This window comes from Musa acuminata, chromosome BXJ1-11, assembly GCF_036884655.1.
Source record: "Musa acuminata AAA Group cultivar baxijiao chromosome BXJ1-11, Cavendish_Baxijiao_AAA, whole genome shotgun sequence".
In the NCBI taxonomy this organism is placed as follows: domain Eukaryota; kingdom Viridiplantae; phylum Streptophyta; class Magnoliopsida; order Zingiberales; family Musaceae; genus Musa; species Musa acuminata.
The window spans coordinates 28,710,915-28,733,096 of NC_088337.1; the positions used below are offsets into that span (position 1 = coordinate 28,710,915).

Here is a 22,182-nt window from a genome sequence, read left to right on the forward strand (position 1 = left end):
ACAGAGGTGGAGGAGGAAGAGGGAGGCATAGGGGGGAGAGGAGAGGAGGGAGGCAAAGGCCAAGAGGGATGAGATGGAAGAGAAGACAAGGAGGGGAATGAGATTTAATTAAATCCGTTCAATTTCAAATGGTTCAAAAGTAAAAGTTGAATTATGGAGGCACCATCCTATAAAAAGTGAAAAGTATTTTTTTTTTCTTAATAATATGATCTTCAGTCACTACAAGAACTTTTTTCATTTTTTATGATATGTGTGGTTTATGTTCCTCCTAAAATTCTAACACAAAAGAGAGATAACATAATACTTATGTGCAACATATATAAGGTATCAACTAGTTTAGTCATTAAAGATTTTGAAAGTCCATCACAACATACGTGAATCCTTATTCTTTATAAAATAAAAAAAAAATATATATTATGATTATTGCCACAGTGAGAGATTTAAGATGAAAAGAATTGTCCCAACTCATAATTCTACTATTTGATTCTAAATTATCTTATAAGCTTTGATGATATCATTAAGTTTTAAATGAGAATGACTATGACAATCAATTATATCTATTGTTGCTACGCATGGTAGGAGGTTTAAGTTGACCTTAGTTATTTCTATCAATGTTTTTGACTTATCGAGTCAATTATTATCTCATCAAATCAAATGTTCCTCTTTGGTCAATTAGGAGATTTTAGAGATATAAGTAGTACTTGTTTCCCTTCTCTTTTCATTCCTATTTCTGCACTCCATTATTGATCTCTGTTTCTCTATTGGTCAACCCAACAATGGTAACCCCAATTCCAACAAAACTCTCATGAATCCATTTGGTACTGCATGTTAATACAAAACATAGACTGTAGATACCACAATTATTTGATCCATAATTCTGCCATGGACATCATCCTTGTTTACCAGTTGGGTACAATAAACTACTTATATCTAATCGTCTCTTTGTTTGCACCTTTTTGTCAAATAATTTCTAGTGTTGACTTCTTTCATCTATTTCCATTAGGTAGTTTAGGGTTCTTCTTCTGTATTTATTTTCTTAATTAAAGATTATTAGTCTGGAAAAAGATGGGCCTCCTAAGGAGCCCTTGGGATCATATTTACTTGACATCATATCCAACATTAATGACCCCTATTCACACAAAATGATTGACAATTGGTGGTAAACAGTTCATCATCAATGAGATACCATAATAATATGCATAACTTGCATATGCCATTTAGAGGTGAATTCCAAATCCATTCCACCAACTTATTCTCTACGATATTGTGGGAATGATACTTTTGATCATCGATCGACGGATAACACCGGTCACTTTGGTTTACTCATAGGTCGGACGTGAAAAAGAATTGAATTATTTTATATGATTAGATAAGTCTAAAATTAATATCTCATGTTAAAGTATTTTAGGTGATTGGTTCTAAGTTAATAGGTTAATAATGTCGAATCAAATTATGGGAGCTGAATCGAGTCAATATCAATGGTTCAAGTGCGGATATTATTTTACTAGGTTTTATTATGATAATTTATCAAGTAATTTTTATTAGTTTATCAATTCAAGTTTCTAGTCCTCGATGTTTGATATACCTCCGTATATTAGGTTAATACTTATCAGACCTAACTCGAAACCAACCAAAACTCTATATTGTTGTTTCTCTTGTTGGCTTTGAAAATAGTCGAATTCCCAAAGTGACTAACTCTACAAAATTATATCGGAAGCATGCTCGATAAAATCCGCTTAAGTTCGAGAGGTAAAGTATAGACAGAAAAATAAGAATACCGAAACCAAAATAAGAAATTGAGTTTTTTTACTCTAATGTTTGTGAACATATGTGATGGAGCTTTTTATAGTGTGATTTTGTGGCTATTATGCTTGCACTTACATTGATATCAAGAATAGTTCCATGTATTCCCTAAACTATGTGGAATTGTGTTATGTTGAATCCGAAAACCATGTGATACACATGACATGTGAGAGATGATACTATATCAGTCATATATTACAAAGATCTTGAGGATGAAAAATCGAGATGTCATACCTATAGCATCGAGGTATCAATCTGCTAGTCATAGGCGCCCTGCAAACCAAACACGTGAGTGATGACACATGTGACTTGACATGTAATTTTTTTTATTATTATATTTTGATATTTTATTACTTTATATTGTTTGTTGCTCGAATATATTGTGATGTCCATTGATTTGTGTAATGAGAATCAGATCGTGATGAGATCAAGATAACGAGACTGATTCGTCTTTAAAAATATATCATAAATAATCCCAATCATAGGTTACTCGAGAGGGACATCGAGATAACCGGACAGATTGATATGTTGTATACTTATCCATATGGGGACACTAGGGATACAATATATGTGCTCATTGGAGAATGACTTCACTGATTAATCCGCTTACGCAATGCTGGATGGTTGATGATGTCTTATTATCAGACAGCTATTTCATAGTCTCAATGGTGTATGTGATCCTTAGACTTGAGACACCAAGGATGTCCTGTATGAGTACTCCACTCTTTGATACCGAATTTATAGGTTTGGAGGTTCCAAATCTAGCACAACCGGTCATCGAGAGTGATAGCTAACCTTACGAGGATTATCGAGTATTGATAGAGGATCATTCACTCTCAGTGTCACGAGAGAAATGTTTCATTTGTTCTTGCTCAAACAAATCTCCGACCAGAGTCATTCGGATTGAGAGAAAAAGAGTTCTTTAGGAGAATCCGATTAGAGCGAGACTCGATTAGAAACCATATGGTATCGAGGTGTCGATCGCCTAACACCGAGGTATTGGTTGCCAATCACTTAGGTGTCGATCATATGATATTGAGATATTGATCACGTCATTATTTTCCTCTCAAAACTAATATTTTAGATGATAAAAAATTTAATCGATGAGATATTGAATCCTTAACGATTCTAGATAAAAATTCTAACTGAAAATCTCATTTTTACCATTTATTCTTTGTAAAATAATTCAATAATTACTTTGATTCTGCCCGTAGAGTGACATGACAATCGTTATCCGTTGGCTATTTGACATGTCATGCCACATGCAGGTGTCGGATAACTCTATTAGGTTATCAGATCATGAGAATACAATTGGGAATGACAAGCATTGATTTGATCTTGTCTTCTCCTCCTAAATACCAAGGATTGAAATGTTGGTCCATCCGACATCTTCCATGATCGAGCTTGCACCATTATTACTCAATTTGTAGTAGAAAGAAGTTTGAGACTTTAGAAGCTGAATACCTTAACCCTTTGGCACCCATGCATGAGAGAAAGTTGGATAATTATATTTGAATTGGATGCTTCAAATTGAAAATTGTGTATCCAAATCATGTTCGTAATTGCTTTGTCCAATAACATCGAGTTAATTTTTAGGTATTACAAAGAGTTCTTTTCTCACATAATAGTGTAAAATATTATTAATATAATATCTAAAACCCATAAAAAAAAACCGAGATGGAAAATAAAAAAAACTTTACGCAACTTATGAAAATACCTATAAGAACTTAAACTTTCATAAGAACATAAACTTTTATTTCTTGATATGTAAAACAAATATAGCATTAGTTGGGAAGAAATTGAAAACCTTGATTTGTTCTCCTACCCAATTTGTTGTGCACTCACTTGGCATCTTAAAAGAAGAAAAATACTTTGGATGGAAGGGAAGAAAAATAAATAAATAAAAGCATCATGGGAAAGAAAGATTAATAAAAAGAGCGAGCGATTTCTATGAAAAACCTCTCTTTTTAGTTTATTTTTTTTGGAAGGTGTTAGCAATTCTTAGTTTTCTTATTTAGTGGTATTTTTTTCTAATACCTTAAATATTTATGTCACCTTTATGGAACTCTCTCAGTCTTACCATTGCCCGATGATAATATAAGAAAAATAATAATATGAGAACCTCCCAAAAAGGATGAAAGTAACAACAAATAAAATATGAGATTATGAGTATTATAGACAATGGTCAAACAATGATAGAAGGAGGGGTGATAAGGGTGACGAATGTATATGTAATATGTATTGAGACAAAAACTTCATTATAAGACTAAGACCTTACGATGGAACAAAAGCGATGAGACAAAGGAGACCATACAGAAGCGACAGACAGACGAGCAATAATGAGATATATTTAGGATATTAGAGAGAAAAAAAATCAAATAAAAAAAAAACTACAATACTTTCGGGAAAAAAAAAAACAACAAAGAGTTTTCAGGAAAATCACCCAAAAAAAAAAAAATTTACAACACCTCTCTTATTTATTTAGTGCATTACAAGACAATAAATGATACAAGATGTAACGTCAGACTTCTTTTCTTCCTATCAGCATCATCGACTTTCTTTTCTTCTTATCTTATCTTGTGGTGATTGGAGGGCAACACGGGGCCCACACAAGTAACATCCTCCGTGGTCCTCACTCCCTTTCGTTGTAAACGAGTGGGTAAGACAACAAGTAGATCGAAAATAAAAATATTATATATATATATATATATATATACACTCTACAGTGCCACCGAAATCTCGACCGACGTACAGGTGGTAGTGGGTCCCACGGCACAACTGTACTTGGATGGATCCAAATGAGGTAAAAGATGGGGTTCGAGCCTATGAGAGCAACTGAGGTCACATTATTGTCTCCTTGAGTTAAGCTAAGTTTTCACCTGCCATAATAAATACGATAAACATTTATATTTAATATCATGCAGCCGACATGGCTTGTCATTTTCGATTGCCACTATATCTGTCTTAAATCACATCTACCTCATTGGGTGGGCTGCCATAATTAAATACCATAGTGCTGTTGTTGGTAAAAGAAAGAAAAAATCATCCCACTCGAGTTGATCATAAAAAAATATTCCTTTTAATTTGATAGTAACATGATAACGAAATATATCGAGTTACATGACGAACTCGAAGTTATTAATTAGTTTAGTTGGTAAAGACTTTGATCGAAATATTATATTCGGATGTGCCATTCCTTTCTCTCCTCCTCCGTGGCTAAGCACGAGTTACAGGTGATAGCAAATCTTTGCAGGAGTGCTCGATGAGTGGATAAGGACTGAGATCAGAACCACTGTAGAGCAAGCGCTGCTTCGCTGTCCTTAGCTTTTGCTGGATCGTTAAATTCCTCTCTCTCTCTCACCGTCTCCATCTGTCGGTCACGCAATCGGTGTCCAGATTGCTAGAGGGTCCTGCATCTTCCGAACAGTGCAATGGAGTAATTTGATTGCTGCTCCAGATGTTGAATCGGTTTTGGCTTCTTGTGGGAAGAGTTTAGTGGTAGACAACATTGAATCCATTGATAATTGCGCATAACTCGGATCGAAAATAAAATGAGAAAAGTTTTGTTTAAGATGATATATATATATATATATATATATATATATATATATATATATATATATATATATATATATGTGTGTGTGTACTAATGATACGATAGAGATGAGAGAATTAACATTAGTAGTAATACAAAGAGGAGAAATATGGAAATTCATGAGAACTATGTTCTTGGGGAGAAAAGTTTACCACCAAAGCATAAGCTTCTCTACTTTTGTGCCTCATTCAAGTGCTGATTCAATGAATTCATAAAAAAATGTGTTCTTCCTCTCTTTCTCTCTCTCTCTCTCTCTCTCTCTCTCTCTCTGTGTACAAATAGAAAAAGACGAGACAAGGGGGTCTTATTGAGAGAGAAGCAGCTGCATTCAAAGTAGATCCAGTTCCATTTCTTGACCCTTCTGTTCTTATCTAAAATGCCCTTTCATTCAGGGAGGGGACATTTTACACCAAGGAAATAATTAATTAATTGTGTCTCCTGAATCATATTCTCTCTCTCTCTCTCTCTCTCTCTCTCTCTCTCTCTATATATATATATATATATATATAGATATATAAAAGAAAAGGCTTTTTCAAATTTTAACTTGAAGGGACCTTTTACACCAAGGAAATGGTCTTACTAGTTTATCTTTTCAGCTGTATTCTGGCACACCATGTGTTCTCTGCTGCTTTTTGAAGAGTGTGAGAAAAGATTCTTGTTTTGTCTTGTCAGATGTCTTCCTCTTTTAATTCCTAACCTTACGAAATTTAATGAAAAAAAATTGCTTTTTTGTTGTGAAGATAGAGAAACCTTTTTTTTTTCTGAATTTAATGGATCTTTTTGGCACAGTTTTGTGATCTACATGATACTGAACAGCCCCTGTTGTCAATCAGTGTGTGTATCTGACAGCTTAAGCTGAAAAGTAAGACCAGATAGAACAGATCTAAGAAAATTTACCTTGTTGCATTAAAGAATGTGGCATGTGAGTTTCTTTGATGGACTCTTGCACTCCCGTGAGAGTGAGACCTGCAGTTATGTCATCTTTTCCATGAGCATACACAGCCCATGTCCATATTGTTATCTCTTCCCCCTGCTTGCTGCAACTCGAAAGCGCCATCCAACCAAATGTAGCTTGACAACCAGTCATCCAGTGATGGACTACCAAATTCTAGTTCAATCCAATGTAGCACACTCATTCTCTCCTCTCAGTCCAAAAATTCCATTCAATATGGAGCACAACATCCACCTCAAGATTCTGTTTTTGCTCAAAGCAGAAACATGAACCTGAACATTTCCTGTTATCCAGAAAAAGGGAAGATTCCATTCTTCAGCACACCTCACACAATCTGATGAGGATTTTGATCAAATCTAATGAATTCTGATATTAGAGACACTCTACTGGCATAGTAAATGTAGCATTTCTTTTAATTATGAAGATACATTTGTTTGTAATTAAGCTCAGTAGCACATGAAAATCCAAGTAAATTCTCTGACTGTTCTTCTTGATTGTAAATAGAATGAGATTGTTGCTGTATGTAAAAATATAGTTGTTTCACATATTTGTAGGTATCTGATCAGTAGAGTGAGAAGAAGGCAGCTGAAAAGAACATTTTACCAGCACAATCAGATTCCAGGGTTAAAAATGGAGCTGAATGGTGAATACCACAAGTGATTTGGTTTCCCTTGCTGTCCTCCTTCCATATGAAGCCAGCCAGCCAGCCTCCGAATTCCTGTAGAAGGTGAAACATTCCCCGGCTTTCTTAGGAACCAGCGTCCTGAAAGATTTACCTGTCAGAACCAAGTGCGGTAATAGGACAGCCATAAAAAGGGCACCAGATTCCAGCAGTGGCCATGCTCACTCAATTCTGCCACTCGGCTTCTCCTCCTCTTCCTACCGACTCGGGTGGAGAAGAGTTCTCCTCTTTTCTTCGGTTTCTTGGTTCTTGGTTTGTTGTCGTTGGCTACTCTGGATTTGATGGAATTGTTGGACCGGTTCTTCTGTGACATGAGCGTCTGAGAAGAATCAAGTTCGACGTGCCTTGCTGCAACTGTTTGCAGGCCGAGATGTGCTTTCCACGCTGTTCCACGTTCTAGCTATTGGAATCCATGTCCGACGTACTACTCGTGGTTCTTTCTTGTCTTTGATGCTTGCTATCCATGGTTTGTCTACCCACTGACGTGAGATCGGTTCTTATGCTGCCTGATAAATGCCAGATGAAGCCTTCCCGTAGTGCGAGTCGATGGTCATGAAAGGGCTCGTCGTTGCATCTCCTGGTTCCGCCGAAGCTCGGCACCGGTCGTCTGCAATGGAGTAAGTTCTACTCTTCTGTGAACTCCCTCGATTTCAGCTCGTAACATTTCGTTTCCGTGTCAAGTTTGGTTCCTTGATCTTCCTATTATTTCTGCTCCATTCTTCTTCCTTCTTCTCTGTACCATTCAATTCTTCGAGCTCTCTGTCTCAGAGCTGTGATTGTGTCAAAGTTCAACATGGTCCTCAAATTAGCAGAGATTAAGAAGCCGGAAATCGCCCACGTCTCCGTAGAGCTAAAAGAGATGAGCGAAGAAAAGGGGGGGAAAAGGTGAATGGAACAAAAGCAACTGGTCCTGAAAGAGTACTTCGGGGCCTTTTTCTCTCCATAAAAAAATGAACTTTTTTGAGAGATGAATCCTTCTGAAGAACTTTAATTACTTACTTCCCTTTGGATGATAAATTACTCTAGATTTCTTGGGGACTCGGAACAATCTTATAGGCATGTTTTTGCTGTGCTACTGGCATCAAGACACCGATTCAGGAGGTAGTGGAATCTGATGCAAGAAGACAACCTTTTCTGTCTTTTCTGTTGCCGGAAAAGGCTCTCCTTTTCTCCGTCTCCATCATTCCACCAAGCTTCTTGTTCATCCTGGTCGGCTAGCTATTTTACATTCTACGAAGACTGTAGCATCCTTACAGTCTGCAGTCTCTTACGGGGAGCGTCGCTTAAAAACTAGTCTGTAGGCAATTATTGTTGAAGTCCTCCATTCTGCATGCTTGGTCTCGATAATGATGCTCAACGACTAGCCAAGAAATTGTAGTTGGAGACGCAGAAATGTCGGTACCAGCACGAACACGGCACCTAAATTGCCTAGGGAAGCACTGTGATCACTGAGGATATCCAAACTCCTCGAGAAGCAGGATTGAAACCTTGCCTCTGCTCATGTCTGATGCAAGCAAAAGAAGTGTTGGCATCACCTGGTAATCCTCTGTTTCGTTACTTCTTCTGCCCTTTTAGATCTGAGACATCCTTGCTGATTTCCTTTGATAAAAATTGTTGCCGAAATTTGAATTCCTTCTTGTTAATCGACCTTCTTCGGTCCGATACTGATTTAACATAGGATTTCTTATGGGTCGTCGGTGTCGGAAAATAGTTACAGCCCTCCAGAAAGACCAGCTCTTGAGTAAGAGTTGGTCCAGCATAATGTGTTTATCTTGAGAGCTTTGACATCATTAATAGAATCAGCTATTCTTCCAGCATTTACTTCTTCTCCATGTTCATCTTCACAACCAATCAGTCAGCCACTAGATAAGTGAGAATAAATAAGAGACGACCTCACCTTAAAGGACCATGCTTTGTTGTCTCCTGAATTATGCTTGGTAAGTTTCTGATTCCTGTAGTATGTCGCCCGATCTGGAAGATCGTTTCATTCTGCTTCTTACATGGCTGTTTTGGCAATTACATTACGAACAATCATCGTCTTCTGTGCCTTCAAATCTCTTCAGCTAATCTGGTATTCGACATATGGTTCAGTGATGACACAGGCAAAAGAAAATCTCAGAAAGTTTTCAGAGTAGACAAGTGCAAGATCCTGTTTTCTGAGAGGAGCTCAAACTGCAAGTTCGAGTCTTTGAAACTCGCGTTGATCATCGTTACATGTTGCACGATTCTAACGCTTGCTTTCTCGCCAATTATGTCCAAGGAGCAGCAGCTTCGCCCAGGTTCCAGGTACAGATTTCTTGGGGCATGGTTCGCTGCTTTAGTCGAGGAAGACCCGAAATATTTAGTTGCTGCATTGCAGGACTCGGCTTGCAGATGTTGCACGGATGTGGCAGACGACGCTCTCGGATCCTCGATACATTTCGCAGTTGGATGTCGAATGGGGCCTGATGTCGAGTGTTCTTGAAGATGTGAAGGCGAAAGAAGGAGATCTCAGAATTGGCTTGCTGAACTTTAACTCCTCCGAGGTCGAGTTCTGGCGGCGAACACTTCCGCATGCAGAGGTCTCTTCTGTGCATCTCGACTGTGCCGACCCAAGCATCACCTGGAAGGTTCTGTATCCCGAGTGGATCGACGAGGAAGAAGAGTACGATGTGCCTAGTTGTCCATATCTTCCTCAGCCCCAAGACAAGAAGGGATCGAGATACGATCTCATCGCCGCCAAGCTGCCCTGCGACCGGTCGGGGAGCTGGACGAGGGATGTCGCGAGGCTGCATCTGCAGCTCGCAGCAGCCAAGCTTGCGGCATCTGCTTCTGCAGGGCGGTCGCAGGTTCATGTGCTACTGGTGACCGATTGCCTCCCTGTTCCGAACCTCTTCGGTTGCAGAGATCTCGCCAGGCACCAAGGAAATCTTTGGCTGTACAAGCCCGAGACCGCAGCGCTGCAGGAGAAGCTTCGCCTTCCGATCGGGTCATGCGAGCTCGCCATCCCGTTCGAAGCACAAGGTCAGCTGTTTGATGAAATTCCTACCGTCACTGAACTCCCAAAGATTCACAAGCTGTTCATGTGCACAGTTCGGATGTACACGGAGGTCGGGCGACGAGAAGCGTACGCTACGATCCTGCACTCAGCAGAGCAGTACGTCTGCGGCGCGATTGCAGCGGCCAAAAGCATTCGTTTGGCAGGATCTGTGAGGGATCTCATCATCCTGGTCGACGGAACGATAAGCGAACGTGAGCGGAGCGGCCTCGAGGATGCAGGGTGGAAGGTGAGAACGATCCAAAGGATTCGCAACCCCAAGGCGAAGCGCGACGCCTATAACGAGTGGAACTACAGCAAGTTCCGCCTCTGGCAGCTCACCGACTACGACAAGATCATCTTCATCGACGCCGACCTGCTCGTCCTCAGGAACATCGACTTCCTCTTCGCGATGCCGGAGATAAGCGCGATCGGGAACAACGCGACCCTCTTCAACTCGGGCGTAATGGTGATCGAGCCCTCCAACTGCACGTTCCAGCTGCTGATGGAACACATCGACGAGATCACGTCGTACAACGGCGGCGACCAGGGGTACCTGAACGAGATCTTCACCTGGTGGCACCGCACACCCAAGCACACCAACTTCCTGAAGCACTTCTGGGCGGGCGACACGGCGAAGAGGAAGGCGAGGAAGGACAGCCTGTACGGCGCCGACCCGCCGGTGCTCTACGTGGTGCACTACCTGGGGCTGAAGCCATGGCTGTGCTACCGGGACTACGACTGCAACTGGGACCTGCAGATGTTCTGGGGGTTCGCGAGCGACGCGGCGCATGCGACGTGGTGGAAGGTTCACGACGCACTGTCGGAGAACCTTCAGAGGTTTTGCCTGCTGCAGACCAAGACGAAGGCTTTCCTGGAGTACAACCGGAGGCAGGCGGCGAAGGCCAACTTCCCTGACGGACACTGGCGGCGGAACATCTCCGATCCAAGACTCCACATCTGCCATGAAAGGTTCTGCTCCTGGGAGAGGATGCTGCTGCACTGGGGCGAGGCGAATTCGTCCAACGCTAGCTCGTAACTTCGACCATCCACGTGTTTTCTCGGTATAATTAGATTAAACATAGACGAAAAGGATTTCTGCTTACACGTTTGCTTACGAGTTGTAATATTTAATTCATGTTCTATTAATGACATTTTGATGTAAATCTACCTTCCGATGTCAAACATATACACGAAGTACGTTACCGAAGTTTTACATGATATAAGTGAAATATCAAATGCCAGGGGGGAAAAAAAAATAAACACGTTGTTCTACCTGTTTGTCGATTGGCGGAGAAGTTGCCCAATTAATGGGCCCCACGTTTTCTATTTCTTTTCATTAATACTATTTAAAATTATTATCGGGGGGTCCCCCTTTGCTCAAGCGCCACGTGTCACTCATGTGTGGACAAAAACATAAGTGCAATGTTTGCCATTGATTGCGTGCGCGGTTTACATTAATGACAGACATAAGTGCCAACAGATGAGCTTTCGCGATGCGGTCAACCCACCCGTATATTGTATATATATATATATACACACACACATACGTACATAAAGATAGTATATCGTGCCCTGCACGTGTTAAAAATGTTGCTTTGTCTTTGTTCACTACACTGGCGAAAGACAACAACTCTACTGTTTGCAGTATGACGAGGATAAGATAGCATACACGAGACTTGCCTGTAGTAATTATCTATGTAACTCTACTGTTTGAAAGTAATAGATTCGGAAAGAGTGTTACGAAAGGCATGAACTTTGCATGAGTTCGTTTTCTTTCTTGCATTGGTGATGCACAAACTCAAGAAATTAGAGTTGGGCACACTGACCTTTCTCTTAATTTTCAATGTGGCAAGTTGGAAGCTATATGCATTTCCTCGGTGCTCCGTCCCTCCTCCCATATCACTCACTGTCAGTGAGCTGCTTTGGCGCATCTCTTTGCCTCTCCTGTGCTGAGGAATGGATGCAGTGAAATATTGTGCAGTCCATCTTGGTACTTGCATCTTTCCTTGACGAGGAAAAGCTATGATAAAGTGGAACTCTTCGAGCAGCTCTTTTCATCAACATGTTTCTCGCTTCCGTTTGATTCTGTCCCTCTATAAAGTGTGCTATTTGATGCTGACCACTACCACAACCCTACTGCATGTACGTTATAGACTCGGCGATCTGTGTCTAAGAGAGTAGTAACCTATATACAACGTCAAATGTTAGATGGATGGATAAGGAAGGAGGGAGAGAGAAAGAACTGTGGGGATGAATTCCACTGCAACTTTGCTTTAGATCAGTTGAATGCTTTGTTGGTGATTACCCTAGTGGAATGTCCATCTCTCTTCATAGACTATGGACCATCCCTAGACCTCCAAGCTCCGTCCTTGGGATATGGTCTTATCTTCCCTTTGTTCTTCATAGTGAATGCCTCGTAATCCATTATCTCCTCTCTGTCTCTCTATCTATTGTCACTAAGAAGATATTGAAATATATTTCTAACTTCTGAGAGTGAAGCTTCTACAATGATATCTGGTGATGCAAATGATGTCACATATTCTGTCTAGTCATTAGTTCTTCCTCTCATGGACCACTATTTTAACATCTTGAGTCTCTATCTTTAATCTCATAATGTTGTTCATGATCTGATACAGTCGGCTGCTCATGGAATTTAGATATTTACTTCAGAAGCTTATTAGTGATGTTTCAAGTTAGCATGATAAGGTCAACAAGTTCCATAGATGGATGAGCTTGCAAGCAAAAGAACATATGTTACATTGTCAGTCTCAATCATGTTGGGTATAGAAGAGTTTGTTGTTCACATTAACTCTTAGATCAGAATTCTTTTACTGAATCTGTAATCAAATAGCTTTTCTTGCCAAGGAAAAATGCACTTAAATATACTATTGCTAATGTTACTCTGGCTGCAATGCCATTTGAGATCACATGATGACTTCTCTTCTTAATAACTTCCTTCAATTGACTCTATACTTCTTTCTTCATTGATGGAAACCTTTTTCTTCATTGACATCTTGTGAAAATAAACAAGTATGTATGCTTGTAATGAATGAGATGTTTCAAGATTTTTCCAAAGAGAAAACATTTTTGTTACTTGGAAACATTGTGAAGCTACAGAGATTGTTTGAACTTTTACATATAAGATCCCACCAACTTTCTCTTTGAAAAATAATTATCCTTTTTACCCCAAGCAATTATTGCTTGATGTATGTTTCCCCCTTATCTCTGAAAGGGCTCAGTAGGCAGAATCCATCATGTCAAATTGGCATGTGATGCACAAGTATTAGCAACAGTTTCCTGGGTTCCAGCTATCTTACAATACTGGTTTATGGCCCAAGGCATCATTGGTTGTCACTGCAATTGATCACAAACAATTGTTTGGAACTCCCAAGTCAACATTTTCTTTTTCTCTTTGAATGTATGAGTTTTAAAGTTGCTCTATTGGTTATGATAAGATTAGATGATTGGTGTTAAGGTTGATAAGTACTTTATATTTAAATTATTTGGAAGAGTCTTAATTTACATGTTAATTTATTGATAGATTATAACTTAGATTAGAAATCGAAGTCGAAAGAATATTTAGAGAATTAAAATTTATTTATATAAATATATCCTAAATCTTACGATCGTGATGAGAGAGAAAGACATAGAAGAAACACTTGTGAGAAGGTATGATAACTTTCAAGCTCGAGTCTAAAGTAACTCAACGAAAAATAATTTTTATATTATTTTTTTATATATAAAATTATTTTTTTGTTAAACTTATCGAATCATATTATATCTTACATCGATATTCTTATATATTATTTATTTATTAATATCAGAGAATTTTTGTTGGCTTTGAGTTTTTTCTCCCTTTAGTTAAGCGAAATTTTGATGTGATATAAATCAATAAATTAGCCATAAAATGTAATCTTCGCTTCAGAGAAAGAATGCAAAAGGCATAACGTTTCCTTCATGAACACTTGGTCAATTACAAAGATACTTTGAAATTGAATGATTGCATGTATTCGTCATTCATGCAAAGAAGAATGTATGTTTGAGAGAGAGAGAGAGAGAGAGAGAGAGAGAGAGAGAGAGAGAGAGAGAGAGAGAGAGAGAAGGATGTCTAAAAAGCCTGGAATCCTTCACGAGGAGCACAGCTGTAGCCTCGATAATTTGGTGTCTTCCTTGTCTTTCTCTACACCCCATTATTCTATTGCCCTCACCATACTCGATTCAGCAAACAGATAAATAGAACGTGTCCCACATCCTATGTCACAAGCTCTACCAAAGTCGTCGTGTAATAAAGCCTCTCTTCCCCTATCACAGCCAATATTAGGTTACATACACTCTTCTTCGTTACTGTTCTTCTTGGATCAACAAAAGCCTCCTCTACCTCCCTATATTTTCTCCTCCTCTCATAGCTTTTCTTTATGGATAGCATCAGCAGAAACACCAGTCGGCCTTGGGATCCGGAGATGAGCATGGGGAGCCAGTTCCTTTCTAATTACATCCCCTTGGAATTGCCATTCCACGCCCACATCCACCCCCCGAGCTTCCCCAGAAGAGGGATGGAAGGGGACCATGAAGCAGATGAGGAGGAAGCTTTGGGCGCCGTGAAGGAGATGATGTACAGGATCGCCGCCATGCAGCCGGTGGACATCGACCCCTCGACGATCAAGAAGCCCAGACGCCGCAACGTCCGGATCAGCGACGACCCGCAGAGCGTGGCCGCGCGCCTCCGGCGGGAGCGCATCAGCGAGCGCATCCGCGTCCTGCAGCGGCTCGTCCCGGGGGGCACCAAGATGGACACCGCCTCCATGCTCGACGAGGCCATCCGGTACGTCAAGTTCCTCAAGCGGCAGGTGCAAGAGCTGCAGGCCAGCCCTCAGTCACACGTGGTTCACGTCGGGGCAGTGGTCGACGGGAACCCGGTCGCGGGTGCGGAGTGGTCCCACGCCTCTTCGCCGTCCTCCTCCTCCTCCGCCATGGGAGCTCCTCCTCCTCCTCCTGTATTAGAGTTTGGCTTCGATGAGCAGGGCGCCCACCACCCGGTGCACTAAGCTTCAATACATGGAAGTGATTTATAACAAAGTACAATGCATAATTGCATGCGAGATTTTGGTGGCTAAGATGTAATGCGTACATCAATCTAGAAGACACACATGAAAGCAATAAGTGTTGTGATGTTCGTAGAACTGCTACATTTGCAATTTGATCATATTTTATGTTGTGTTCTCTCATCTTTTTGTTGTGTTATCGTTCATGTACCGTCACATGGTTGACTAAATGGACTCCGAATCATGATCGAGAGTACCTTTGGCTCACCTACAACTTGTTGATGCTGCTCCCTATGAGAATATTGTATTCATTATCCAATGTTGCAACATATGATTGCAGTAGTGGAAGTCAGCTGAGCTTCTTCCTCGGGAAAGAAGAGAAGCAGAAAAGGACAGGAGGTTGATGTCAACAACAAGCTAAACGATGTTCTTATCCCACCACTAAAACTGAAAGAGATAAGAGAAAACTACAAAAGAATACAATGATCGAAAATGCATATATTATGTATAAGTGAGAAGAAGAATAAAAGTATTTCATGCTTGCGTCGAATCAGAATAGAATACATAATGAGAGAGAACCAAATCGATCAACTTTTGCCCTTCCATTAGAAAGGAACTACGGATACTATACGCATGCATATATATGAACACGAAACTTGTGTCATCCTAAAGAAAGCTATAGCACAGATGTTTGTCTAGACAATATCTTATAAATCCTAAAATCGAGATCAAGTCTTTATCTTTATGTTTTACTTTTCCTTTTATATTATTTGCATCTGCATTTTTCTATCCTCTTTTGTCATTCGGTCGATATTGTAGGATTTGAGCAGGGAAGGACGTAAAATGGCTTGGCAGTGTTGATACCTGCTGCAGACTATTGAATTCAGGACAGACAGAGGCAATCATGCAATGAATGATATCGATCTGCATTCAGGCTTTCTCCCTGGATCTGTCCCCTCTCTCGTGCTGAAACCAACGGCAGTTGATAGGCTTGCAGCACATAAAATAAGAGGAAGGAAGCTGCAGCAGAGGCTACGAAGCATGGACGTCCCATGCCCAACTCCATAGGTGGGGCGAGACCTACTTGCATGGCCTCGTGAACTTAAACATGCCGTGACCACTGACTCCTGCTACCTTATCATCTCCTGATCCTTACACACATTAAAGACATCCACAAGGCAACATAGAGAGAAAGAGAGAGAGAGAGTGAAGTAAATGTTTATGTATACTTTAGCGATACGTTAGGACAATAATGAACATGCGGAAGTATATGTAGATTATGCCGATGACAACGTACGCCAAATGGATATCATGTAAGAAGGATGCAGCAAGGCATAGTGTATCCAGGACAAGTTTAAGCATACGAGTACAGGCTCCGAAGCTGACCTTAGCATCATGACTCCCTATCCACTGAAGCCATAGCTTGCTCGGCAGACCAGGATATACCGAAAGAGAAAAGGGCTTAGGAATAGGGTCATGATATTGATGGTTTTGATGGCTGTTGATATCCTTCCTCATTAAGATAGCTTCAAGTAGCAAAGTTTGTAATATGCTTTGTATTTGGTTACAGGAAAAGAGGGTTTGTGTGCTTATTATGAATGATGTTTTAAGCTGATTAATAGGCATTACAAGTGGAATATAAGATATTATTTGCATGAAACTTCTGCATTGAATAGATGAGGGGGAAGGGAGTGAATCCAGTGAGACTTCAACAAATGTGTTGGAAAATAAACTTAATTAATCATTTTCATCTAGACAATTATGACATGATAAAATAGAGCATGAAAGATTAAAAGAATTGCATATGATATTAAATATATTTGGTTTGAAATTACCCTCTAACTCTCATGGAGAGATAGACTTATGATAAATAGATTGTGGAGAAAATATAAATTAAATGACGGCTCTCTTTTTGAAATAATATAGTTTCTACTTTCGTAAAGAAAAAATAAATATAATACTTTTTATTTTACTTTTAATATTAAAAAAATCATTGGCTTTTAACCCATCACAAAATTGTTTCTTTGGAAACATGAATGGGAATATTGACCTCCAAAAAAATTCATCCATCAAATGGGGCTCTTGAAATGTGCTTATGTTGATATGACACGCTAACAACTTGGGCTATCAAGTTTCTCGTTCTTGAAGCCCACTATACTTTGCCTAATACATGATCACAAAAGTATTGACGATTCATGTAACACCCCGTTAATTTATGAGATTAATTGAGGTATTATAATTCGTCGATGAAAATAGCTCCTACTCTTGTAGTTCACCTTTGTTAATCCTACAAGTTACATGTTTCCACTGAACACACTTGTTCATCTACAATTAACACTACAATGATGGATAATAATTATTTTTTGGCCAATTCGATCCCGAAAATTGAGAACTATATCCACCATCGATTTGATTACCAACAATTCCTTTGACTTAGTATACATTTCCACTCTCCGTAACACATGTAAGCTTGATATGAAGATGACTTTCTAGATAATGTTCATCCGAGTAGGAGCCATGTAACAAAGATGCATAAATGTCTTTTTTGTAAGTCATAATTATAAGGTATAATGAGCATAAATATCCCTCATCTATTAACATTGGAGAAGAAAAAAAAATTAGACAACATCTTCTCATGTCATTTACATAAAGTATATTAAGGATCAGTTCAAGGTGTCACTTTTCATTCTCATCGATGGAGAATTAACTTTTGAACTATCCATCAAGCAAGAAGACAAAAACAATATATATAATGAATAGAGATGACTTTGTCCTACATGTGTCTCGAGTTCTCTTCATTGCATCATGCTTTGTATTATGACAAATGCTTTGTTAGGTAGATAATTCTTGTCTCAAAATGATCAAGCCTCTAAAAGTTAATCTCAAGAGCATCAACCCTCATCAAGCATCCCAGGAATTCCACCACTGCTCATCCTTCAGGAAAATGCCAAACTTAATACAAGTAAAAGTGTCCACCCTATGACACTTCCAAAAGAAATGTAGCATGTGACAAAGCCACTGATGCTTTTTTGTACAAAAGGTGCCATATTGCAAAAGTATGTGAAGTGTGGTGCAATTCTTCTAGTGATGTTCACAAGGTATCCTCCAATCAAATGAGAAAGAAAAGTATAGATAAGATGATAGTAGGCACCCACAAGCAAATTGGACACCAAAGGATACAATGGGAAAAAAAAAGAAGAAAAGGGTATCTTCTCATAAAGGAGATAGTACAAAAGCATCAAGAAAATATTTATATTCTCAACTATAGAAGAGAAATATTAATTTAGAAATTTGTTTAAATGTACAAAAGCATCAAGCAAATTTGATCATTATGTCATGATCCAAATTAAATAGACTAACTAATATATCAATAATACTCATCAGATAGTTATAAGTCAATCTTAATTTTATTTAGTAAAATTAATCGAGATGTTATAATATATTTATATTTTATATAAAATTTAATTTTACTTATAAATATTTTTAATAAATAAAAATAGATTAAAATAGATACTCTCATCCAATTTCATGTAGATATAAATAAATAAATAAATTTATTTATTTATTTATTTACAAAGTGCTACCAAGTATCATACATATCTTGTGAAAAACAGGTCAAGAGTATCTTTCCTGGCCCCACAAACTTTTGGTCTCTAGAAGCAACCTGCTATATCATTGATACCCTATCATCATCAATACTTGACTCCAACCCCTCCACATATATTACTATCTTCAAGTGGAAGCTAATTCCTCTTCATCATGCAGTGTTAAGCATTCAAACATGGACCTCTAAATGTATACCATTGGCCATCAAACACCAGCTCTGTGGGTGTCATGCAATCAATAAATGTGATGTGCATCATGCAATGGGCAATAACTGGATTTTTAGCTGGTGAAAAGCCTAGGAGATTAATGACATCATCATGGTTATTATTATCTCACTTTTTCGATAGATATTCTCTGATTATAATATTTTTTAAAAATTAAAAAATATATTATATTATATACATAATGTTGATATGTAGATTCGAATATAAGACATGCCATTTACGTAATAATATACTAATCAATTTGGATCTCTCGATACATCTTTTTAATCATAGTATTAAGAATATAGTCCAGAATAATATATGTTAGATAATTATTCAAGTTATAAATAAATAATCTACAAATGAGTGCAAAAAGGAATTAATTTTTCCTCCATCATATTTTTCTCCTTTTTTTTTTCCAAAATTATATATATTCTCCATTATGTAACACATCATATTTCTAGATTTTTCCACCTCCCAACTTACTTATGTTCTCTGAATCTACAACAGGGGTCAAAAATCTCCCGCTGCTCCTTATTTAATGTGTATGTTTCCAAGGATGACATCCATGGAGGTCATTCTACAAGAAAAAGAACTGTGAACTTGTTGAGCCAATTGCACCCTTCTGTGGCCACTGCATCTCCTAAACATTGGAGGTGGACTTTTACCACCTTGGTAGGCAACTCTGAAACAAGTTGCCATTTGGATGTGATGTTTATGGTTGACTAATATTTTCATCCACAAAGAGATCTGTCATCACACTGGGTCAACCATCAACATGTTGACCCTCCCTGATGAGTAATGTCTTCAGATCTCAGAAGTGCTGGGCTCAAAGTTCAACAAAGTGTGGTTGCTTCTTGAAGCTTCAGTTTCAGAAAGGCTTGAGATGCTATGATGCATGAGGAACGCATCATAAAGAACGAAGCCTAAGTTTAAATCATATAAATGTGACATTAAGATCTAATTACACATACTCTAATGAGAAAGGACTAAAAATAACTATTTTCATAAGTCAACGAACAATTCTAAACCACATTGGATGTCCCTTTTAATCTCCTCTCTCTCTCTCTCTCTCTCTCCCAAGGCACCAAAGAACCACTATCCTGTGGGCTATAAATGAGTGGGACAATATTTTGTGGGCCACACGCACAGGTCAAAATAAGGTGGGTCCACAGCTCCTCTTCTTCAATCAGGACTCCAGCCGAGGCATCACACCAGTACCAAACTCAAGTCTAAATGTACTCACTGTACCCCTCCTTGAGCCTCCTCCATTTTTGTTATCCTATGCGCGTAGGGTGGAGGTTTTTGTTTTCTTTTAATTGAAGCAACACCATGAGAAAGGGTGTGCAGGTCATTGATACGTTGGAAGAAGACCTATAAATTTCATGATTAAATGTGATAAGATCATACTGATTATTTTTGCAAGAAGACCTAAAAAAAAGTTTATTAAAACCTTTGGGACTATTTTGGGTATATAAGTTGATACAGAGAATAATGTTGATCAAATATATGGTCTCTGTTTAAAAAAAATATTTATTGCTCGCATAGAGAAAAATGTCAAGTGAAGATTATTAAAGGTAATTAAGTGTTGTCTCTTTCTAGAATATTTATTTTCTCTTTATAATCAGATATAAAAGTTTATTTTTAGCACAGAGATATCATTTTTCACTTCTCATACTCATACTTTATCTTTCTCGAATTACTAACTTGGGCATTAGAGAGATCGGCTTAGAAAACCTCTCTCGATCTCAATATTCATGCTAGTGGCACTTTAGGATTTTGACGTTTTCACTTTAGCAGCACCTTGAACAACCTTGTGTGCACATGAGTTTAAATCGCATCGAGTTGGTCAAGATATCAATAACATCTTTCTATAATATTTTTGACACTAGAAAGAGGACTCAATGTCAATGAAATGCTCACCCATCAATTCTCTTAATAAATGCCCGAGCAAAGAGTTTTTACCATAAACTAATATAGTACTTTCACATAGGGGATAGTAGCCACTATTTTTGCATATTGGTGCATCTATCTCAGAACAAATAATAATGAGATATTAGTACCTATTCAACAACCCAAATCTCTCATCCCTAGGGACGGCCTCGAGCCACCTATTTATTCTCATTGAAGTGTTTTTAAACCTCACTCATTGAGTACATATGCTAACATATATGAGACAAGTCATTGCTTCACTTTTTCCCTAATTGGCTTAATAAATAGTGTCACTAGCTCACCTACGGTCCATGGCTCCATCGCCACTAGGTTTCTTGATTAAGCACAATGCCAACATCTAAGGAGTGTGCGAGGCCTCTCAAACCATTGGTCAAGGAGACACTTCAGTCCATGATCGTGGAATTCAACATACCGCATTAGCCTTAATCTACCTTTCTTAAATCCGAAGCCAAATCAATGAACTTGACCGAGGACTTCTTGTGAATCCCACTATAATAAATGGATTGACATTTGGAAGAGATGCAATAATAGCTCTGGCAGTCAAGAGGGGAAGCATTGGTTGACCCTACCTTGGGTTAATCACTGTTCAACCAAAAATCAAAGAGGAATCAATTTCAATGAGCTTTTATCTCGAAGGTGTTTAATGATAATGCCAATCTAATCTAGCATATTTTAGCTTTCCACACCTATATATTATTATATGACATCTCGGATATTCTAATGTGTCACAGCTTCCGGGCCATGTTAAGAGGCTAGCACAAGAAGAGTACACTCGTTTGAAGTCGCTTTCCATTTACTATTTTCCTTAGTTGGGGAGAGAGTTTATACTTCCCTTTTTTGATAACATATGCTCTCAGCCTTCAGTAATAACACTCCTCGAACTTAGGCAGGTGGAGAAAGAAACGCTCATGGACTTTGTCAATCAGTGTGCAAATGAGATCTTAGACATGGTAGATGCTCAAAGCAAGACGGGTCATGATCAGCTCTGACCCTAAAATCACTTTGATGAAAGAGAAATAAACGACCTGAGCTACCTTACCCGAGTTGACTACTTTAAATATGACTAAAATTGAAGTCTTCCTCCAAATAAAATAGAAATGACTCTTATGAATCTCTCAACCAATGAAGACCCGTGACAAAAAAAGATAAGTTCAAATACTATCAGTTTCATCAAGATTATAGCTACGACACTGAAGAATGTCGCAACTTGAAAGAGTAAATCGAAGTGCTTATATGTTAGAGACATCTTAAGTGGTTAATTGGAAAGTAACGAGAACCCTTACCACACCCTTAGAAGCCAATAGAGAGATACATTGATACCATTATT

General features: G+C 38.7%; 2 protein-coding genes across 3 annotated transcripts; both read left to right on the forward strand.

The window, feature by feature from the left end:
* Nucleotides 1-6,961: 6,961 nt before the first annotated feature.
* Nucleotides 6,962-11,266, forward strand: LOC135597537 (putative UDP-glucuronate:xylan alpha-glucuronosyltransferase 3). Of its 2 annotated transcripts, XM_065090594.1 has the most exons (5): nucleotides 6,962-7,453; nucleotides 7,553-7,649; nucleotides 9,124-9,318; nucleotides 9,392-10,035; nucleotides 10,105-11,266. In XM_065090594.1, exons 2-5 carry the CDS (start codon nucleotides 7,579-7,581, stop codon nucleotides 11,085-11,087), a joined length of 1,893 nt encoding a protein of 630 aa, XP_064946666.1. In that variant the 5' UTR covers nucleotides 6,962-7,453; nucleotides 7,553-7,578; the 3' UTR covers nucleotides 11,088-11,266. The 2 variants fall into 2 exon arrangements, with proteins under 2 accessions (XP_064946666.1, XP_064946667.1); XM_065090595.1 differs by lacking the exons at nucleotides 6,962-7,453; nucleotides 7,553-7,649 and adding an exon at nucleotides 7,806-8,570.
* A 3,102-nt stretch (nucleotides 11,267-14,368) lies between these two features.
* Nucleotides 14,369-15,407, forward strand: LOC103971872 (transcription factor IND-like). Its single transcript, XM_009386015.3, has one exon. The coding sequence runs from the start codon at nucleotides 14,467-14,469 to the stop codon at nucleotides 15,094-15,096; it is 630 nt and encodes a 209-aa protein (XP_009384290.3). The 5' UTR covers nucleotides 14,369-14,466; the 3' UTR covers nucleotides 15,097-15,407.
* The last annotated feature ends 6,775 nt before the right edge of the window (nucleotides 15,408-22,182 follow it).

Bases quoted from the DNA above. Each gene is read 5' to 3' on its own strand.
- LOC135597537 (XM_065090594.1), top strand. From the start codon at position 7,579: ATGGTCATGAAAGGGCTCGTCGTTGCATCTCCTGGTTCCGCCGAAGCT. The intron at 9,319-9,391 runs GTACAGATTTCT...GCTGCATTGCAG, and splicing joins CAGCTTCGCCCAGGTTCCAG to GACTCGGCTTGCAGATGTTG. The intron at 10,036-10,104 runs GTCAGCTGTTTG...TCATGTGCACAG, and splicing joins CATCCCGTTCGAAGCACAAG to TTCGGATGTACACGGAGGTC.
- LOC103971872 (XM_009386015.3), top strand. From the start codon at position 14,467: ATGGATAGCATCAGCAGAAACACCAGTCGGCCTTGGGATCCGGAGATG.